This window comes from Macaca fascicularis, chromosome 8 (genome assembly GCF_037993035.2).
Source record: "Macaca fascicularis isolate 582-1 chromosome 8, T2T-MFA8v1.1".
Lineage (NCBI taxonomy): Eukaryota > Metazoa > Chordata > Mammalia > Primates > Cercopithecidae > Macaca > Macaca fascicularis.
In genome coordinates, this window is record NC_088382.1 from 20190086 (window position 1) to 20207543 (window position 17458).

Here is a 17458-nt window from a genome sequence, read left to right on the forward strand (position 1 = left end):
ATAAAATTATAAATTAGCAAGGTATGGTGGCATGCACCTGTGGTCCCAGCTACTCAGGAGGCTGAGGCAGAAAGATTGATTAAATCTGGGTGGTCGAGGCAGCGCAAATTCCTGGCATAGAGAGCGTTCAGCAAATGCTCCTGTAAAGCTGCAGTCTGATTTTGGAGGATGCTGCAAGCTGTATTCCGTGCCTCCAAAATTCTTAGGTGAAAGTACTGAACTCCAGGACTTCAGAATGTATTTGGATAAAGGGTCCTTAAAGAAATAATTAAATTAAAACGAGGTCATCAGAGTAAGCCCTTACCCAACATGACTTGCCGTCTTTAAAAGAAATTTGGATACAGACAGGCATCGAGGGAAAATGACGTGAACATGCAGAGAGTAGGTGGTCATTGCAAGTGAAGGAGAGAGACCTAGGAAGAAACCAACCCTGCCGACACCTCAATTTGAACTCCATTCTTTTTCTTCTTTTTTTTTTTTTTTTTTTTTTTAACAGGGTTTTGCTCTGTCTCCCAAGCTGGAATGCAGTGGCGTAATCACGGCTCATGCTGCCTCGACCACCTAGATTTAATCGATCTTTCTGCCTCAGCCTCCTGAGTAGCTGGGACCACAGGTGCATGCCACCATGCCCTGCTAATTTATAATTTAAAACATTTTTTTAAATTTCCGTCTTCTAGAGTCCAGAAATGTGAGAACAGAGATTTCTGTTTAGGGCACACAGTCTGTGATACTTTGTTATGACAGCTGTAGCAAATACAGGTATTATCACCAAAGACTTGGAATGGGAGGAACACCTGATCTCATAGCCCAGCAGGTAAGGGAGGAAAATCAGGGCAGCCTCGGGTCTGCTGTGCTGGAAGGGAGATGTGTTTGGATGTTGCACTCAGTAGGCTTCCCTTAACACAGAGTCACTAGTTTTTGTTATATTGTTAATGATGTTATGCAGAAGCTTTTGATGGCTGATCTAGAGGCCAAACCACAGAAAACGAATATTTTGGATCATAACCTACCCTTAAGAGACTTCCCATACCTTGGTTTATATGATTTAACTTAGTATTGTTCATTTTTGTGTTTGGTATTGCGTGATTCCTTTTTTTTTTTTTTTTTTTTTTTTTTTTTTTTTGAGACATAGTCTGGCTCTGTTGCCCAGGCTGGAATGCAGTGGCATTATCGCAGCTCACTGCAGCCTCCGCCTCCTGGGCTGAAGGGATCTTCCCACCTCAGCCTCCTGACTAGCTGGCTTCACAGGCGAGCGCCACTGCACTCAGCTAATTGTGGGAGTTTTTTTGTTTGTTTGTTTGTTTTGGTAGAGACAGAGTTTCACCATGTTGCCAAGGCTGGTCTCAAACTCCTGGGCTCAAGTGATCCAGCTGCCTTAGCCTCCCAAAGTGCTGCGATTACAGCTGTGAGCCACCGCGCCCAGCCACATTGTGCTAGTCTTCAGGAAAAGGTTGCCAGTAATTTCTGGGCCATTTTCCATAGTTCTTTGATAATTTCTAGCACATAGTTTAGCTCCGTATAACTGTTTAGATATGTGTTCTGAGGTAGAGGCTGGGGAAATTATCAAACGCCATAGGGTGTTGGCATAGGACCAATGCATGCCAGACCCTATTAGAATCTAGACGGGGAGTAGTGGGTTGCGGGTATGGGTGGGGTTGACAGTAAAGGAGCTCTGGGAGAGGTAGGGCAAAAGTTTACAAATTTACTGGTTTAGTTTTTTCTCATTCTACTAATTCGCCCACATTGTAATTTATTTGCATTTTTCTGCTTATTCACCCTTAAAAGGTCTTCCAGCAGTTTATTCCTAACAACCTGGCATTTCACGATGCAGAAAATGTTAGCATTACTACATGCTAATTATTCTCTATGTACTTCTTCCCTTAGATTGTTAATAAACTGTTAGCACTAAACTTTAGGGAACTCCTACTCTTAACATGTCACAGTTTAGTGATGAATTTATCCTCCATATTTGATGAACAGTCCTAAATAATGTGCCAAATTCTATTCTAGGTACTTTTACCTTCTAGTTTAATTCTCAAAAGAGCTGGGTGAGATAAACATTGCGATAACGTTCAGAGAGTCTAAATAACTTGTTCAAGGTAAAACATCAGACAGGATCAAACCTTAGTGTGGGGCATGGAAAAGAAACAAATAGATGAAAATACAGGTTATGTGAGATGCTAAGGGAGAAACAATGTATTGCCGTAGCGATTGCAGGGTCTAACCAGACAGGAAAAGCTGGTATTTAAACTGCAACCTGAAGGATGATAAAGAATGAGCCAGGCGTGGAGTCAGGTGTGGAGCTTTTCAGACTGGGCAAAGACGCTAAGGTTTCGTGTGTTTTCGAAACAGGAGCTCAGTGTGGCTGCAGCTTAGTGAGCAAAGGGACTAGTGACCAGAAGTGGTCTTGGAGGACAGGGAGGAAGAGCCAGATCATGCTTGACCACTGAGGCTGCAGTAAGGAGATTGGACTTTATTTTACTGTAAATTGCGTGCAAAGCCATTGGGAGGGTTTTTAGTGAGATGATGTCATTGAATTGCGTTTTAAATTAGATCATGATTTTCTTACTGCAAAATGAGTTTTCAAGGAACTGTGTGGGGATCCAGTGAAGAACTCAATTGCCTCGCCCCTTGTTTGTGGTTAGACTGTTAGGAATATCGGGACTGGCTTATATGTTAACTGAGAAGGTACAAACTGAAAACCATGTGTTTGAGATTCAAGTTTTGCACCATTGAAGCCTTTATCCTTAACTGTTGCTTCTATTCTGAAGCTGCTTGTCTTGTCCTTGACAAAGCAGTTCCTGCTAATTTACTGATCAATTTATTGTTAGAATGACTTTTGCCTTAGGCCTTTAAAAGTCAAGACTTTTTCCCCAAGAATACATCAGGGTAGGATTTAAGATAATTTTGTAGCCAGAGAAACCTTCAAGATGAAGTGAAAATTTTTGTTGAAACAATAAAATTAAAGCACCACTCAGCTGAGTGCCGTGATCAAGATCACACACATTGGGAGGATTGGGCTGGAGTCCACGTCTCCCACCACCCAGTTCACTGGCAGTGCAGAGGATCAAGGCAGGGTACAATGTTAGCTTGGTTAAGATGTAAAAAAGCCCAGAGTGACAGAAGCATCATGCACAAGAGGAAAGAGGTGTGAGGTGAGACTGGAGAGAAAGGCAGGTGCTTAAAATCACAATGACATATGAGGACGGCAAAGAAAAAAAAAAAGAAACAGTTTGATAAAGACTTTTAAAACTATAAGTAGATAGGTTATAGAGAAAATAAATTCAAAAAACGTATTAGGAAGAAAAGGGTATAGTCGCAATTAAACGGAAAATGTTAACGTGAATAACATTTGTCTTGCATGTCATTAAATAAGGTCTGGAAGCAGTGTCATTTTTGATCTCTAATACACTAAAAATGAACCGGAGATTTTTGGAAAGTAGCTAAAAGGACAAAGGATTTGGCTTCAAGGGGTTCCCCTGGCCAATTTTGTCGAAGAATTCACTATGAATTTGACAGACTGTTTCCAAAAGAAGAGCATAATTAATTCTGTTAGAGTAATTTGAGTACAGAAAATTAGCTTAGGGAGGGTGTTGGTGACCTTGACACGAGTGATTGCAGTGGAATGCTGAGGAATTAGACCAGTTGGAGTTGAACGAGGAGGTAAAAGGAGGTTGGGGGTAGGGACAGTGATTTTGGATGATTGTTAAATTTTCCTGTGAAAAGGTCAGAAAGTGGGATGGGCAGCTAGAGACATGAAGTCAAGGGACAGATTTTGTTGGGAAAGGAGATTTTGTTAAAGCATGTTATAAAGATATTAAAGCAGAAAGTATTTTTGTCATAATGTTTTAAATATGAGCTACTTATGTGAATTAACTGAAAATGTTTTCATAAACATGTTTTTTCAGTTAGTTTTTATTTCTAACTAAAATATCACAAATGCTAAGCTTCAGCATAGAGGTAGAATCTTATTTACCATTTTGTTCTCAACAGTGTAAGCATGGTATAGTCAATTAATGTTCCTCAGTAAATGAGGTAAAGATAAACAGAAAAAAAGTAGAGCTTGGCTATAAAATTATCCTTAAGATTCATTCGTTAGAACCAAGTCTCTGTTTTGGGATGTGTGTGTATGTGTGTGTATGGTATTCTTCACTATCAGATATCTTAGCTGAAGGTAGGGTGTACCTGTGTCAGAATGAATCTGGAAACTGCATAGCAGTTTTATATTGAAAAGTTACTGTGTGAGCAATAAAGGTAAATTATTCTTTCAAAGGAGAGAGATTGAATTTGAAGACAAGAAAAAGAAAATTCAGATTAAGAAAATAAATTTTAAAATCACAGCAATATAAATTTGCAATAAAATATGCCAAAATCACATGTTTAAAAACACTTACGTAACTGTTCTTTGCTAATTCAAAGGGGGGAGTACACTTTTTTGTCTGTTATGAAGATGTAGTTTAGTATCTGAAAGCTTTAATTTTGGATGTATTTGTGAATAAAAGTTCAACTACATTTAAGTTACCATCAGTTTACTGGGCTGCTGCATCTCAATAGATACCATTTAGGACAGTAACACTTTATATCATAATAAATAATCTTTGAGATGGTCCCCTGCTTTTAATCCAGGTTGAGTTTGAATCACTCTAGACTAAATCAGTTCTAATACAGTATATACATACACATGCACACATATCCTATTAAATGTTTTTCTGTGGAGAACCCTAATACATAGAGGCTGGACTACTTTCTTTATAAAAGGCTAGACAGTAAATATTTTAGGCTTTGCAGTCCATACTGTCCCTGTCTCAGCTACCTAACTCTGCTGTTGTAGCACACAGGTAGCCATGTGAGTGAATGGATGCATACATGTTTCAATAAAACTCTACATATAGAAACAGGCATCTAGCTGTATTTGGACCAAGGGTTCTAGTTTACCGACACCTGGATTAAATGATTGCTTGATACTTCAGTCAAAAGAGATAAGGGAGGTATACATTTGAAAGGATGTTTCATTTAAGCCAGGTTGTATTAAGAAGCAGTTTGTCATCCTTTTCTGTATTATTGGTTATTACTTTGACAGTCTCACTCTTTAACTTCAGTTTTACCTGTTTTATTTTTACATAAGCATTTCTTAAAGAACAATTAATGCTGTAACAAAAAAAAACTATCACTCTTATCAGTCTTACCAATTCTAAACTGAGGACTGACTAGTTCAGCCTTTTTATCAAACAGAGTTGTCCTACTCTGTTTCTTTCTCTCTTTTTTTGAGACAGGGTCACACTCTGTTGCCCAGGCTTGAATGCAGTGGCAGGATCACAGCTCACTGCAGCCTCAACCTCCTGGGCTCAAGTGATCCTCCCACCTCAGCCTCCTGAGTAGCTGGGACCGTGGGTGGCCACCACTTTGCCTGGCTAATTTTTAAAGTTTTTGTGGAGATGGTGTCTCACTATGTTGCCCAGGCCAGTCTCAAACTCCTGGCCTCAAACTGTGTTCTCACCTTGGCTTCCCAAAGTGCTGAGATTACAGGTTTAAGCCACTGTGCCTGGCTCTCCTCTGTTTCTTGTAGGAATGATTAGTGGCGGTGGAGGAGGTAAGCATAAAGCACAGCCAGAGAATACAACTGGTGACCCAAACTACAAGCTGTGTGGTATTGATGATGTTTCTACATTTTAAGATGAAATTCTTTTTTCTTTTCTTTTTTCTTTTCTTTTCTTTTCCTTTCCTTTCCTTTCCTTTCCTTTCCTGTCCTTTCCTTTCCTTTCTTTGCTTTTCTTTATTCTTCTTTTTTGTTTTGAGAGACAGGGTCTCGCTCTGTCGCACAGGCTGGAGTGCAGTGATGTGATCATAGCTTACTGCAGCCTTGAACTACTGGGCTCAATCAGTTCTCCTGCCCCAGTCTCCCAAGTAGCTGGGACCACAGGCAGTGCTGCCACACCCAGCAAATTAAAAAATTTTTTTTTTTTAGAGACACAGTCTCAATATGTTGTCCAGGCTGATCTCCAACTCTTGGCCTTAAGTGAGCCTCCCAATTTGGCCTCCCGAAGTACTGGGATTACATGCATGGGCTGCCCAGCCCAAAATGTGATTCCTGAAGGCCATAATTTTACTTTGGGCAAACAGGAACATTATTGGTAACTACAGTAGTAATTTACCTTTTTCACTTTGTCTCTTCCTATATACCATCAGGGCCAAGAAAGTGCTGTAATTCCTATAATTAATCACAGAGGAACTTGAAGTTCTGGAGGTATATTAGAAGATTAGAAATTGCTAAAGCAAAATATTATCATTGTAGGACATGGACCAAAAAGAAATTAGGCTAATCCAAGATAAAACCAGGCAAATAAGTGTTTGAAATTAAAATTAAAATTGTGATTCACAGTGTTATGATTGTGTGTATTTAGATGATGTGAATGATACTATCCACAGATGTAGGATTGGTAAATATTTTAGTGTAATAATAGTAATGCTCTTAATTCCCAGGAATAAACTGCACCTGACTTCTTTGGGGTGAATATAAGATTTAGGTTTTTATTTTTATTTTTTTAAAAAGTAATTGTTTTTATTCATTAAGTTAAACAGTGCTTATCCAAAATAGATTCACATTTAAGTTCTCAAAAGGACTAACTGGCACATGAAGATCGAAGTTTTAATGTCTCATCATTACTCTGTTAAGAATGAATACCACCTTTTTGGTTTAAACAAGTTTCTGAAATGATACATCCGTATAAAAAGGCAATTGACTTATAAGATGATTCAGATTTACATTATTTTTCACCTCTTATGTTCACTCGCAAAGTCTATTTTTCAACATTTTGCAATTAATTATTTCAGGAGCCTGTACAAATATTACTTTTAGCTTTGTAATTTTTCTTCATTTTTTAGCCCCCTTTCCTATATGTTATACATTACCGTTAATATTATCGAAATGAAAGATTATATATTATAATGGTACATTCATGGGGGCTTACTATACACCGGGCACTATGTTAAGTATATTCTTTTTTTTTCCCTTTGAATCCTCACTGCAGCCCTAATGCTATTGCTGCGGCGATCACCCTCACTTTGTAGTGGAGTAAGTGGGATAGCTTGTGTGAGCAAGCAAGTGGCAGAGGCAGGGTTGGACCTTGCCTTCTTTATCCCGAGCCGTTGCTCTTTGGCGCTGTTAGGCTTAGTAATAGTCTCTTTTCCAATTTGACAAATTCAACTATAAAAAAGTACAGTACTGAGGAAGAGCCAAAACCAAGGTGGGGGTGGAGGGAACCCTGTAAAGTTACAGACCCTTTCTGTTTTCAAAGTTGCTTGAAGCCCAGTTGAAGCGAGTATCTCCCTCAACCTTTTCCTTTTAAAAGGGACAGGAACTATTTTGTCTTCTCCCTCTCTGTCTCTTTAGAGAGGCATTTTCTTCATCTCACGGAAGAGATTACTTTCGCTTTTGTCAACTATGAGTTGAGTTCTACAGTGTGCTAAGCTAACATGGTAATAGAGATAACTTTTCTCTTGAGTTTTCCATGCCCACACACACACACAAAAATACATATGTCCGCTTTGATATACCACTTTTATGTGATTCAGATTAGTTGTCATGGTCTGTTTGTCTAAGTCAGTCTCTTACTCACATTTATGGGGCAGATGCTATGTGTTTCAAAGAGGAATTAATTTTAATATGATCCAGCAGAGCTCGAAGTTGTAACATATTTGTGACATGCAGGAAATGTTTAAATTGAAAATAAAAGAATTTCTAAGGTAGAATTAATGTACTACTCATTGTGACTTTGAGAATAAAGCTCATTTGCTTTAGTAAAAACTGAGTAAACCTCACTTTTCTGTTGACTAAAATTGAAATAACTATTAATTTATCTCAATATGTGATTTAAAGGAAATGGGATAAAGAAGGCTATGCAACACTTGAAATTTCTGCATGGTAAAATTGGAGAATAAATATCAGCATCACTGTTAACCAAACTGAAATTCTGTCTGTGAAGTAAGAAAATTAAATAATCCTGAATTAAAACTCAAAATCCACATAAAAACCAATAGTTATTTTTAGAAGATCTGTCCCAATTATGTTCAGTATTGCTATTTAGTTTTTGTATTGTTATAAATAAATGTATTATATTTGATTACTATCTATATTGTTTCAAAAATGAGTCTCTATTTTTCATATATTATCTTTATATACATATGTATTAGAAAAGTGTTTGAGGCTAAATTTGAGCAATCTTAAACAGTAACTTTTGAACAAAAATATTTGCATTTGACAATAACTTTGTATGTGTTTTTACACTGTGAGAAAGGAAACTTTGAACTTGACAACTCTGCCATTAAACTGAAAATTACAAGGTAAATCACTAATTTACTAAGTAAACATGGTTGAGAGAACATTCATTTCCTGAGTATCACAAAGCAAAACCTTGTATAGTCTATATCTGTTAATGAAATAAGTTAATTTGCAAACTTTGATAATGTTACTTAACCAGTGGCAAGTGATAAAAATGTTGCTAGTACTTATTAAATCATTTAAAATAGCTATATGCAACTTTATTTGTAGTATATATAACAGATATGAGATTTCTGTCCAGAATACATAAAAGGCTCTCAATAACTAAGTAAGCCAACAGAAAAATAATCATTCACTTAGAAGAGAAAGGAAATCCCAGTCATCATATTTTAAAAATAATGCCAAACTGCACTAATAATAATGGTAATGAACGCTAAAATAATGATTTTTATTTTGGCCTATGATGTTGACAAATATCAAGCAGGCTTATGTTTACAGGAAATTGAACAGGCTCATAATCTTGGCGAAAGTGTAATTGGATACAGCCTTTTGAACTGTTCCATTCCATTCTACAAATGTTACAGAATTATTTACTATAAGCATGTATTTATGTATAAGTTGTGTACTTTTTTAAAAATAGAACTTCTGTGGATTTTGAATTACATTTAGGGAAAAGCAAGCTGTGAATGGCAAAAAAAAAAAAAAAAAAAAAAAAAAACACCTTAAAAACAAAGTCTTTGAATGCATATCAAGCTAATAAAGTATTGGTCCAGGTCAAAAAGATTAGCAACTCATACCAACTACACCTTTCCTTCTGTTTTTTTTCGAGACAGAGTCTCGCTGTGTCGCCCAGACTGGATTGCAGTGGTGCAATGTTGGCTTACTGCAACCTTCGCCTCCCAGGTTCAAGCGATTCTCCTGCCTCAGCCTCTGAATAGCTGGGATTACAGGTGCATGTCACCACACCCAACTAATTTTTTGTATTTTTAGTAGAGATGGGGTTTTTGCCATGTTGGCCAGGCTGGTCTCAAACTCTTGACCTCAGGTGATCCATGTGCTGGCCTTGGCCTCCCAAAATGCTGGGATTACAGGTGGGAGCCACTGTGCGCAGCCCCCAACTATACCTTTTTTAAAATGTCATTTTGTTTTACAGTTTTCAGTTCTCTCAACTCGAGTCAGTGGAGTAGCAAACACATTTTTATGAAAGCACCAGCACCTCTGGAATGGTTAATAAGGGTTGTTTGTATATAAATGCACAAATGGAGTCAAATTGCTTTTCCTTTCCTTGGATTAGCTCCCTGAAGGATTGGAACTTTTGATCCGGAAAAGAGTTGTCAATTTTGGAGCGCTTTTGAAAACAGGGTAGTCCAAGTCTAGAGGGAAATGCATAGCTGTGGCGGTAGGTTCAGATACTAAAAAACAGACTTGCCTCAAGCCTTTCCTGTGCCCTCAGCTGAGCCGCTTCAGGGATTTGATGGGAAAGCAAACTCTGAGTAGCCTCTGATTTACAAGCGGACTTGTAGAACAGGCCATTTGTGAGTCAAAGATCATCCACGCCTGCCTGTCTCATTCTGGAGATCAGAAATGTTAAAGGGAGTGGAGAAGCTAGGAAGCATTTACAGATGCCACATCTAGGTTGGTAAGAGATCTGGAAACCATATATTAGTTGGTTTAAACTAGAACGTTTAAGGGGGACACAATAACGTCAAGTATGTGAAGATTTGTCATTTAGATTTTCTGTTTATTGCTATGGTTTGGAAGCCTTGATATCACAGGAAAAAGTCACAAAGCAGCAAATTTCAAAACACTGGAAGGATGAATTTTCTTATTCTTAGGGCAATCCAATAATGGAACGGGCTGCCCTCCAAAAAACTACAGGCTCCTGCTAGCTCTAGAAATGCCTGAACTTATATTCAATAGCTGTCTTGGGCAGGAGATTGGTTGGACTGTGCAATCTTCAAAACTTCTCACACTACCCTCTGGTTCCAGACTTCAGAAGGCGGTGGCATTTCATTCCAGCACCAAGTCCTGAGATCCTGTGCCATTTTGAAAGCTGAATAAGGACAAAAATATACAGAGTCAGACTTGGTACAGCTGAGATAGGGCAAAACTTCCAAAGACTCTTGTACAAAGAGAGAGACCAAATGGGAAAACACACAGACAATACAAAAGGCATACAAATGTCTCGATTACTAAATACAGCTTCTTGTTGCAGCTTGCTTTAGCACTTGTGGCCCCTGTCCTAATCCATAATACCTGCTAGCTTGGAATATTTACAACAACCCCTGAGGAACGGCAGTTTCCCAGCACTGCCTGGCCTCTCTCTCATTGTGCAATAGGGAGCACGTAAAATCACTATGCATAAGCATTTGTACTTTTAGAAATTAGCGGGGGAGAAAGAGTATCTGCTGCGGACACAACATTTTATTCTTTGTGGAAAGCTCACCAGGTGGTTGCCAATGTATCAAGAGCAATAAATGCCTGTGGAAATGTAATGACCTGGAGAGCACTGCTTTTATCTGAACTCTATAGTTGGAAGGAAAACCAATCAACCAAATGATACAGAAGAAAGACCCCCAAGGGGCACACTTGACAAGTTTTGTTCCGCAGCGCAGGAGCCAGGGCTGAAGTGTGCAATGGAGGCATGGCTGATTGCAGCCTCCAGCCTTTACCTCCACCCTCTCTCCAATCTGTGCTCACCTCTCCTCCAAATAAAATTGAGTAAATGTTTAGAGAATGTTGGTTTGAAGGGAAGCCAAATTATTAAGCTAGTTAAATGCCTTATGTCTGTGTCAAGCCCTGTTTGCTATAAGCTTCATATAACCTATTACATTTTTTCTATTTCCAGTGTCCATGGAAAACACTGGTGAACAAGGTAAGCTAGATGACATTAATGTTACAGATTTTTAAAATAATTTGAAAGAAACAATTGTATTCACTTAGATTTGGTTGGGATTAATAAATTATTCTTTGAGAATGTGAAGACAAGCTAGAGTTAAAGATATCTCATTTCTCTTAAGTTTGCAGATTGAATTCTGTCAGACACTTGGCAAATTCTATCCTGAAATGGCTGTCATTGTGCCAGAGATTCTTAAGGCTTTGAGGTATAGGGATATCAACAATTTCCTTTCGTAATTTGGACTATTAACTTGTAACTGACTCACCTACATAATTTATGAAAAGTATCGTGGGCTTTAGTCATCTCACACTGATTTAAGTGCCTTATTGAATAATTCAAATTTTTAATGATTCTGTAAGTATCATCATTCTTTAGAAAAATTAAAAATTGCTATTAAAGTTTTAAAATGCCAAATATGCTATATTTAAATTAGCATATTTTGTTCAATGATGTCTTATAGAATTAAATTGTGTATTAATGTATTACCCAGAAGGAATCATTATCACCTTATACAAAATTAATATTTAAAATTTGGGCTGGGCACAGTGGCTCACGCCTGTAATGTCAACACTTTGAGAGGCCAAAGAAGGCAGATCATTTGAGGTCAGGAGTTCAAGACCAGCCTGGCCAACATGGTAAAACCCTGTCGCTGCTTAAAAAAAAAAAAAGAAAAATACAAAAAGTAGCCAGGTGTGATGGAGCATACCTGTAATTCCAGCCACTCAGGAGGCTGAGGTAGGAGGATTGCTTGAGCCCCAGGGTGCTCTCCAGGCTGGGCGACAGAGTGAAACCCTATCTCAAAAAAAAAAGGACAGAAAAGAAAAGAAAATTTTGCATAGTATTTGAAGACTTTCTAACACCACCCAGAATGTGTTTATATGCATTACTGAAAAAAAGTATTCAGAACACTTTTTTAAAACAATTGTCCCGTGTGATAAATAAGACACTTGAACTCCCGCTTATCCAGAGGTTCTCCGTTTAAATATGTTATCATTACACCAGCTTTGACTAGAGCCAAGGAAATAAGCAAACAGCTTCTCAAGTAGGAACTGCCTTTGTTGTCTATGTCATTAAAGCAAAGTTCTTAAAGCCTGAGTGCTTTAACGCTTGTTTTTAATGCAGTGTTTGCTAATTAAAGTTGCAGGCGTAACTGCCTTATATTTACAATTTAGAAAAGGTCCTTGTCAGTGATTTTGCCAATAGATGGTCTGTCTACAGATGGGAGGCTTTTATTCATGGGCATAGATCTCATTATGCATTTAGGAATTTTTTTTAAAAACTCTTGGCTTTGGAAATCGTTGAGTTGTGTTTATTCTAGTGTGAAGTAAAGGAACTTTCATAATTTATTATAATTGGTAATTTGGTTATTTTAAAACAAGCAGATCTTTTGTGAATACCATAATTTTAGTCTGTATTTGCATATTATAATGATAATTATGTTTCTCTCATTTTAGTTGTGTGCCTGATGGCCTATCATCTACTTTTTGGAATGTTTGTCTGGTCATACTGGAAAACTATCTTTACATTACCAATGAATCCTTCAAAAGAAGTAAGTTAAAATATTAACAAAATTATTCTAAAGATAGAAATCAATAATACTGATGTATTATTGAAGAATGAATTTTATTTTTAATGTTGCACACTTATTGAGTGTAGTGACTTTTTAGATTAAAAAATTAGTATGTCTTAATAAATACTTGAATTTTCACTTGGAAATACTATTTTTCTCCCGATGAGCACTGCATTCTCTGTATTAAATCTGTTATGAATTCCATTTCCGCTTTACAGTCATACATCAGGATGGATGGATAGGTAGACAAAGATAGATAATAAAATAGAGCTGGAAGGTAGACATAATTCTGTGATAATTATCATATTAAAGGTGTATTAGTTGGTTCTTAGCCACCAGAAAAACAATAACAACAAAATAATGGCTTAGTTAGTTTTCTTTGCATTGAAAAAGTCCGTAGCTAGTCCACAGCTTCCAGGTGCCCACACTCCTTCTGTCTTGTTTCTCTGCCACATGTAGCCTCCATTTCCAAGGCCCCCTCTTGGTCTAAGACGGATGCTGCAGTTCCAGCCATCACATCTACATTGCAGCCAGCAGACTAAAGAAAGTAGGAAAGAGGAGAAGTAAATGTCCTTCTCTTCAAGAACACTTTCTAGACATTCCTGATGTCATTTCCGCTTACAGTTAGAAGTTAGTTATATGGCCACATCTACCCACACAGAAGATGGGAGTGCAGACTTTCTTCTCGATGGCCATGTTAAACATGAGAGAAGAAGAGAAAGCTGGTTACTGAGAGACAGCTAGCAATCTCTGCTCCAGAGGGTTTTAAGTAGAGTGATGGATCAGATTTACGTGTTGAAAAGATCATTCTGTCTGTCTGTGGATCATTCATCCTGGCTAAACATTCTTGGGGCAAAGAATTGTGTCTCACTAATTTTTGTGTCCTTGGCAGATAGCCCAGTACATTGTTGAATAAAAATATACTTTGCTAACAGTGGTATTGGTGTAGTTTTAGTAAGCCAAGGTAAAAAGAAAAAAAAGAAAAAAAAAAAGCATCACTGTAGACAGTTTCCTGAAGTAATCAGTTTGAAATGAAACTTTGGTCAAAAAAAGCCAATAAATATGCTATTTGGCTTGGGAGAGGATAGTAAAAACCAGATATTTGCACAGAATTAATGGTATGCCTGGCTTAGAATGCTCTATCTATCTATCTATCGCCTGTTTTTCTTCTATTCTCCACTTCTTTTTCTTTCCCAGTCTGTTTTTTTTCTTTCCTCCTACCACATTTGCTTCTTTTCCATCATCTCTCTTATCTTCATCCTGTCCTTAGTAGTAGGTTGGAAAAAAAATACTGACTTCTATCATAGGTAATCTCATCCACTCTGGTAGTTTACATACAACCTCCCTATTGATAACTCCCAAATCTATTTTGAGTTCTAAACTGCCCCTTAAATTTCAAACTTATGTGCCCCCTGCCAAGCATAGCTTCTTAATAATTCCACTGACACCTCAAATACAAAACATCAAAAACAGGAGTCATCACCTTCTCCCTCCCCAGACTGTGACTCATCTCTTGCTTGTGTCAGTTAATGGTCAGTTTATCACTGCTCTAATTCTGGGTCTTCATCGTCTCCCTTGTCTGAGACATTGTATTCTTCTCCTGGTAATTTGGTTATTTTAAAACAGATCGTTTGTGAATACCGTAATTTTAGTCTGTATTTGCATATTATAATGATAATTATGTTTCTCTCGTTTTAGATCTGTGCCTGATGGCCTGTCATCTACTTTTGGCCATGTTTGTCTGGTTATACTGGATAGTTATCTTAAGGTTTTGTGTTTACAGCCTTGCCTACCTTTCCTCCCCAGAACCCCGCATAACTTCATCCAATACCCTGAAGCTGGAGTGGTCCACCTAAAAACCGATGTACCGCCTTCCCTCTACTGCTTGTGTCTATTGCGATTCCACATATCCCACAGGGGAAAGCTCAGTCTGTCCTGCCTAGCAATAGCAGCTCTTATCTCAGTTTCTGACTTTCCACTTTATACTCTAGTAGTTCTTAACTGCACGTAGTTTCCTGTGTACAACATGGCATTATTTCCTTTCCAAAATATTCTTACCCCTTTCTCACTGAAATAATACATTTTTTTTCCATTCCTGCTGGCAGCTCCTTCTTGGTCTCCTTTGCTGGTTCCTCTTCAGCTCCTAGACTGCCAAAGCATGGGAATGTTCCAGAGCTTAATCCCTGGACCTCTTTTCTTATATACCTGCATTTATTCCCTTGTAGATTTCATTTATTTCTCTGACTTACTGTGTCACCCCAGTACTGCAGCTCTCAGATTAATATGTTAGCCTGGTGCTTGCTAATAAACACCTGACACATTTCCAGCTACCTATTTTCACATCTAATAGAAATTTCAGGGTCAACAAAACTGAAAACAAACTTCTCATTTCTCGTTTCATTCCCCAGTTCTCCTAGTCCTAAAGTTTTCTTATCTCTGTAATGACGATTTCACTCTTCTGTTCAGGCCTGAAACATTGGTGTCATCCTTGGCTGTTTTTTCTCTCAGATGCCACATCTAGTCAATCAGAACATTCTATACCGTCACCCTCAGGGTATGGCCACAGTGTGAACTCATGTCCCGCACTAGTCCCTGCTCCCACCCTGGTCCAAGCCACTGTCCTCTCTCGTTTATACATTTGCAGTAGCCTCTTAACAGGTTTTTGTTTCTGTTTTTGTTTTTGTTTTTGGCCTCCTCTTGTGTATTTTCAACACAGTAGCCAAAGTAATCCTTTCAAAAGACAAGGCAAATCTCTCACTTTTTGGATGTCTTTTTACAAATGATACCTTATCATTGAGGCTGTCTGTGATGACTCAGCATAGAATAGCAACCCCCCAACCCTCGGTATTCCCTGCACCTTACCTTCCTGGATTTTTCTCCTTACCATTTACCATCATGCAACACGCTCCATATTTAGTTGTTGAATACTTTTAAAAATACACCATCACTAGAATGTAAGTTCCATGAGGGCGTGAAATTTATCTTTGTTCACTGCTTCATCACCGGGGCCTAAAGCAGTGTCTGACCTGTAGAAGGTACTCAGGAGATATTTCTTAAGTGACTGAAAGTGGGGAAGAAGTTATGCATACAGAGGCAGGTTTATTTTTATGGCTTTGGCAGGAAGTTGAAGTGACTTCTAACTTCTCTCTAACATTATATATGACATCACTGGCTAACAATGAAGAGGTAAGTGGGTTAATTAAGGGTTGGGAGAGTAGAGAAGGTTTGAAATAGTGGATTGGACAGAGTGTCAAAAGGAAATGAAACAAACACAGAAGAGAGCACACAGCATTGAAGGAGCACTCAAAACTGATGACAGTCAGTGACATTATAACAGCATCAGGCTTTGTTGCATGATTTTTCTACAAAAGATATACCTTATTCATACAACTGTGTGAGATAGATATTATTTTTTACTATTTTACAGATGGAGCCATTGGCTTTGAGCAGGAAATAATTAAGGTATCTAGTGCTACTGTGTGGGAGAGCTAAGTTTCAGACAAAAGTCCTTTCAACCCTCAGGGACACTTTCTTTCCACTACACCATGCTCTAGTATGGAGAGTAAGCACAATGGGGTGTGAGTGCCCAGGACTTCAGTTGCAGCATGGGGGAAAATATAGCAAAAAATTTTGTACATATGATTTAATATTTGTATTTTTAAAGTTTTGTATATGAGGTACATAAGATATTAGCTGATAAAGTATATACCAATACACGAACCTGGGAGGCGGAGGTTGCAGTGAGCTGAGATCGCACCATTGCACTCCAGCCTGGGCGACAGATCGAGACTCCGTCTCAAAAAACAAAAAGAAAAAAAGAATATTACCAATAAATACTCATCTGTTAGCAGCGTGATCTCGCATAATTTTTTAATTTTTTGCAGTTAGGGGAACATGATCAAAGGAGTTTGGAGACTACTGTTAGGAAGAAAGAGCCCTTGTTTGGTGGTTAAGAACCTTAGAATATTGCCTTTATAAAATGCAAGGTCTTGGGCTATTCTTTTAATTGATCAGCTGTTAGAGACCTCTCGCTTGTAAAATGAGGGTCCTGAACTTAGAACATGTGAATTAAAATTTGCCTTTTTCATAGCAAGATTGTTAAAGTGATAATAGTTTTTCATTGGTAAGGTTTTCTCCATGTAAAAGTAATATAACTGCACTAAATTATATTTTGAAAATAGAGACCAGGCAAAAAGAAAAAAAAGAGAACAATCCATTACACCAATTCAAGCACTTTACATTCTAAATTTCTTTGTAATTAAAAAAAAATTGTGAGTACCTAATAGGTATATATATTTATGGGGTACATGAGGTATTTTGATACAGGCATGCAATGTGTAATGATCACATCAGGGTAAATGGGGTATCGATCACCACAAGCATTTATATTTTGTGTTAACAAATCCCATTATACTCAGTTATTTTAAAAAGTACAATTAAATTATTATTGACTGTAGCCACCCTATTGTGCTATCAAATACTAGGTCTCATTCTTTCTTTTTTTCTTTTTTTCTTTTTTTTTTTTTTGAGATGGAATTTCACTCTGTCACCCAGGCTGGAGTGCAGTGGCACAATCTCAGCTCACTGCAACCTCCGCCTTCCGGTTTCAAGCGATTCTCTTGCCTCAGCCTCCCGAGTAGCTGGCATTACAGGTGTATGTCACCACGCCCGGCTAACTTTTGTATTTTTAGTATTTTAGTAGAGACGAAGT

The 17458-nt window shown here is 37.9% G+C and overlaps 1 protein-coding gene across 5 annotated transcripts in view; it reads left to right on the forward strand.

The window, feature by feature from the left end:
• The window catches only part of ZDHHC2 (zDHHC palmitoyltransferase 2), a 93375-nt gene that overhangs the window by 39190 nt on the left and 36727 nt on the right, over positions 1 to 17458 (forward strand). For 4 of the 5 annotated variants that reach the window (XM_015454474.4, XM_005562657.5, XM_045398989.3 and 1 more), the window contains exons 2-3: positions 11127 to 11153; positions 12632 to 12726. In XM_015454474.4, coding sequence (XP_015309960.3) covers positions 11132 to 11153; positions 12632 to 12726 — 117 coding nt within the window. In that variant the 5' untranslated portion in view covers positions 11127 to 11131. Of the gene's footprint in view, positions 1 to 9111; positions 9229 to 11126; positions 11154 to 12631; positions 12727 to 17458 lie in introns of those variants that run through there. The other variant, XM_074000332.1, reaches the window with a different exon arrangement.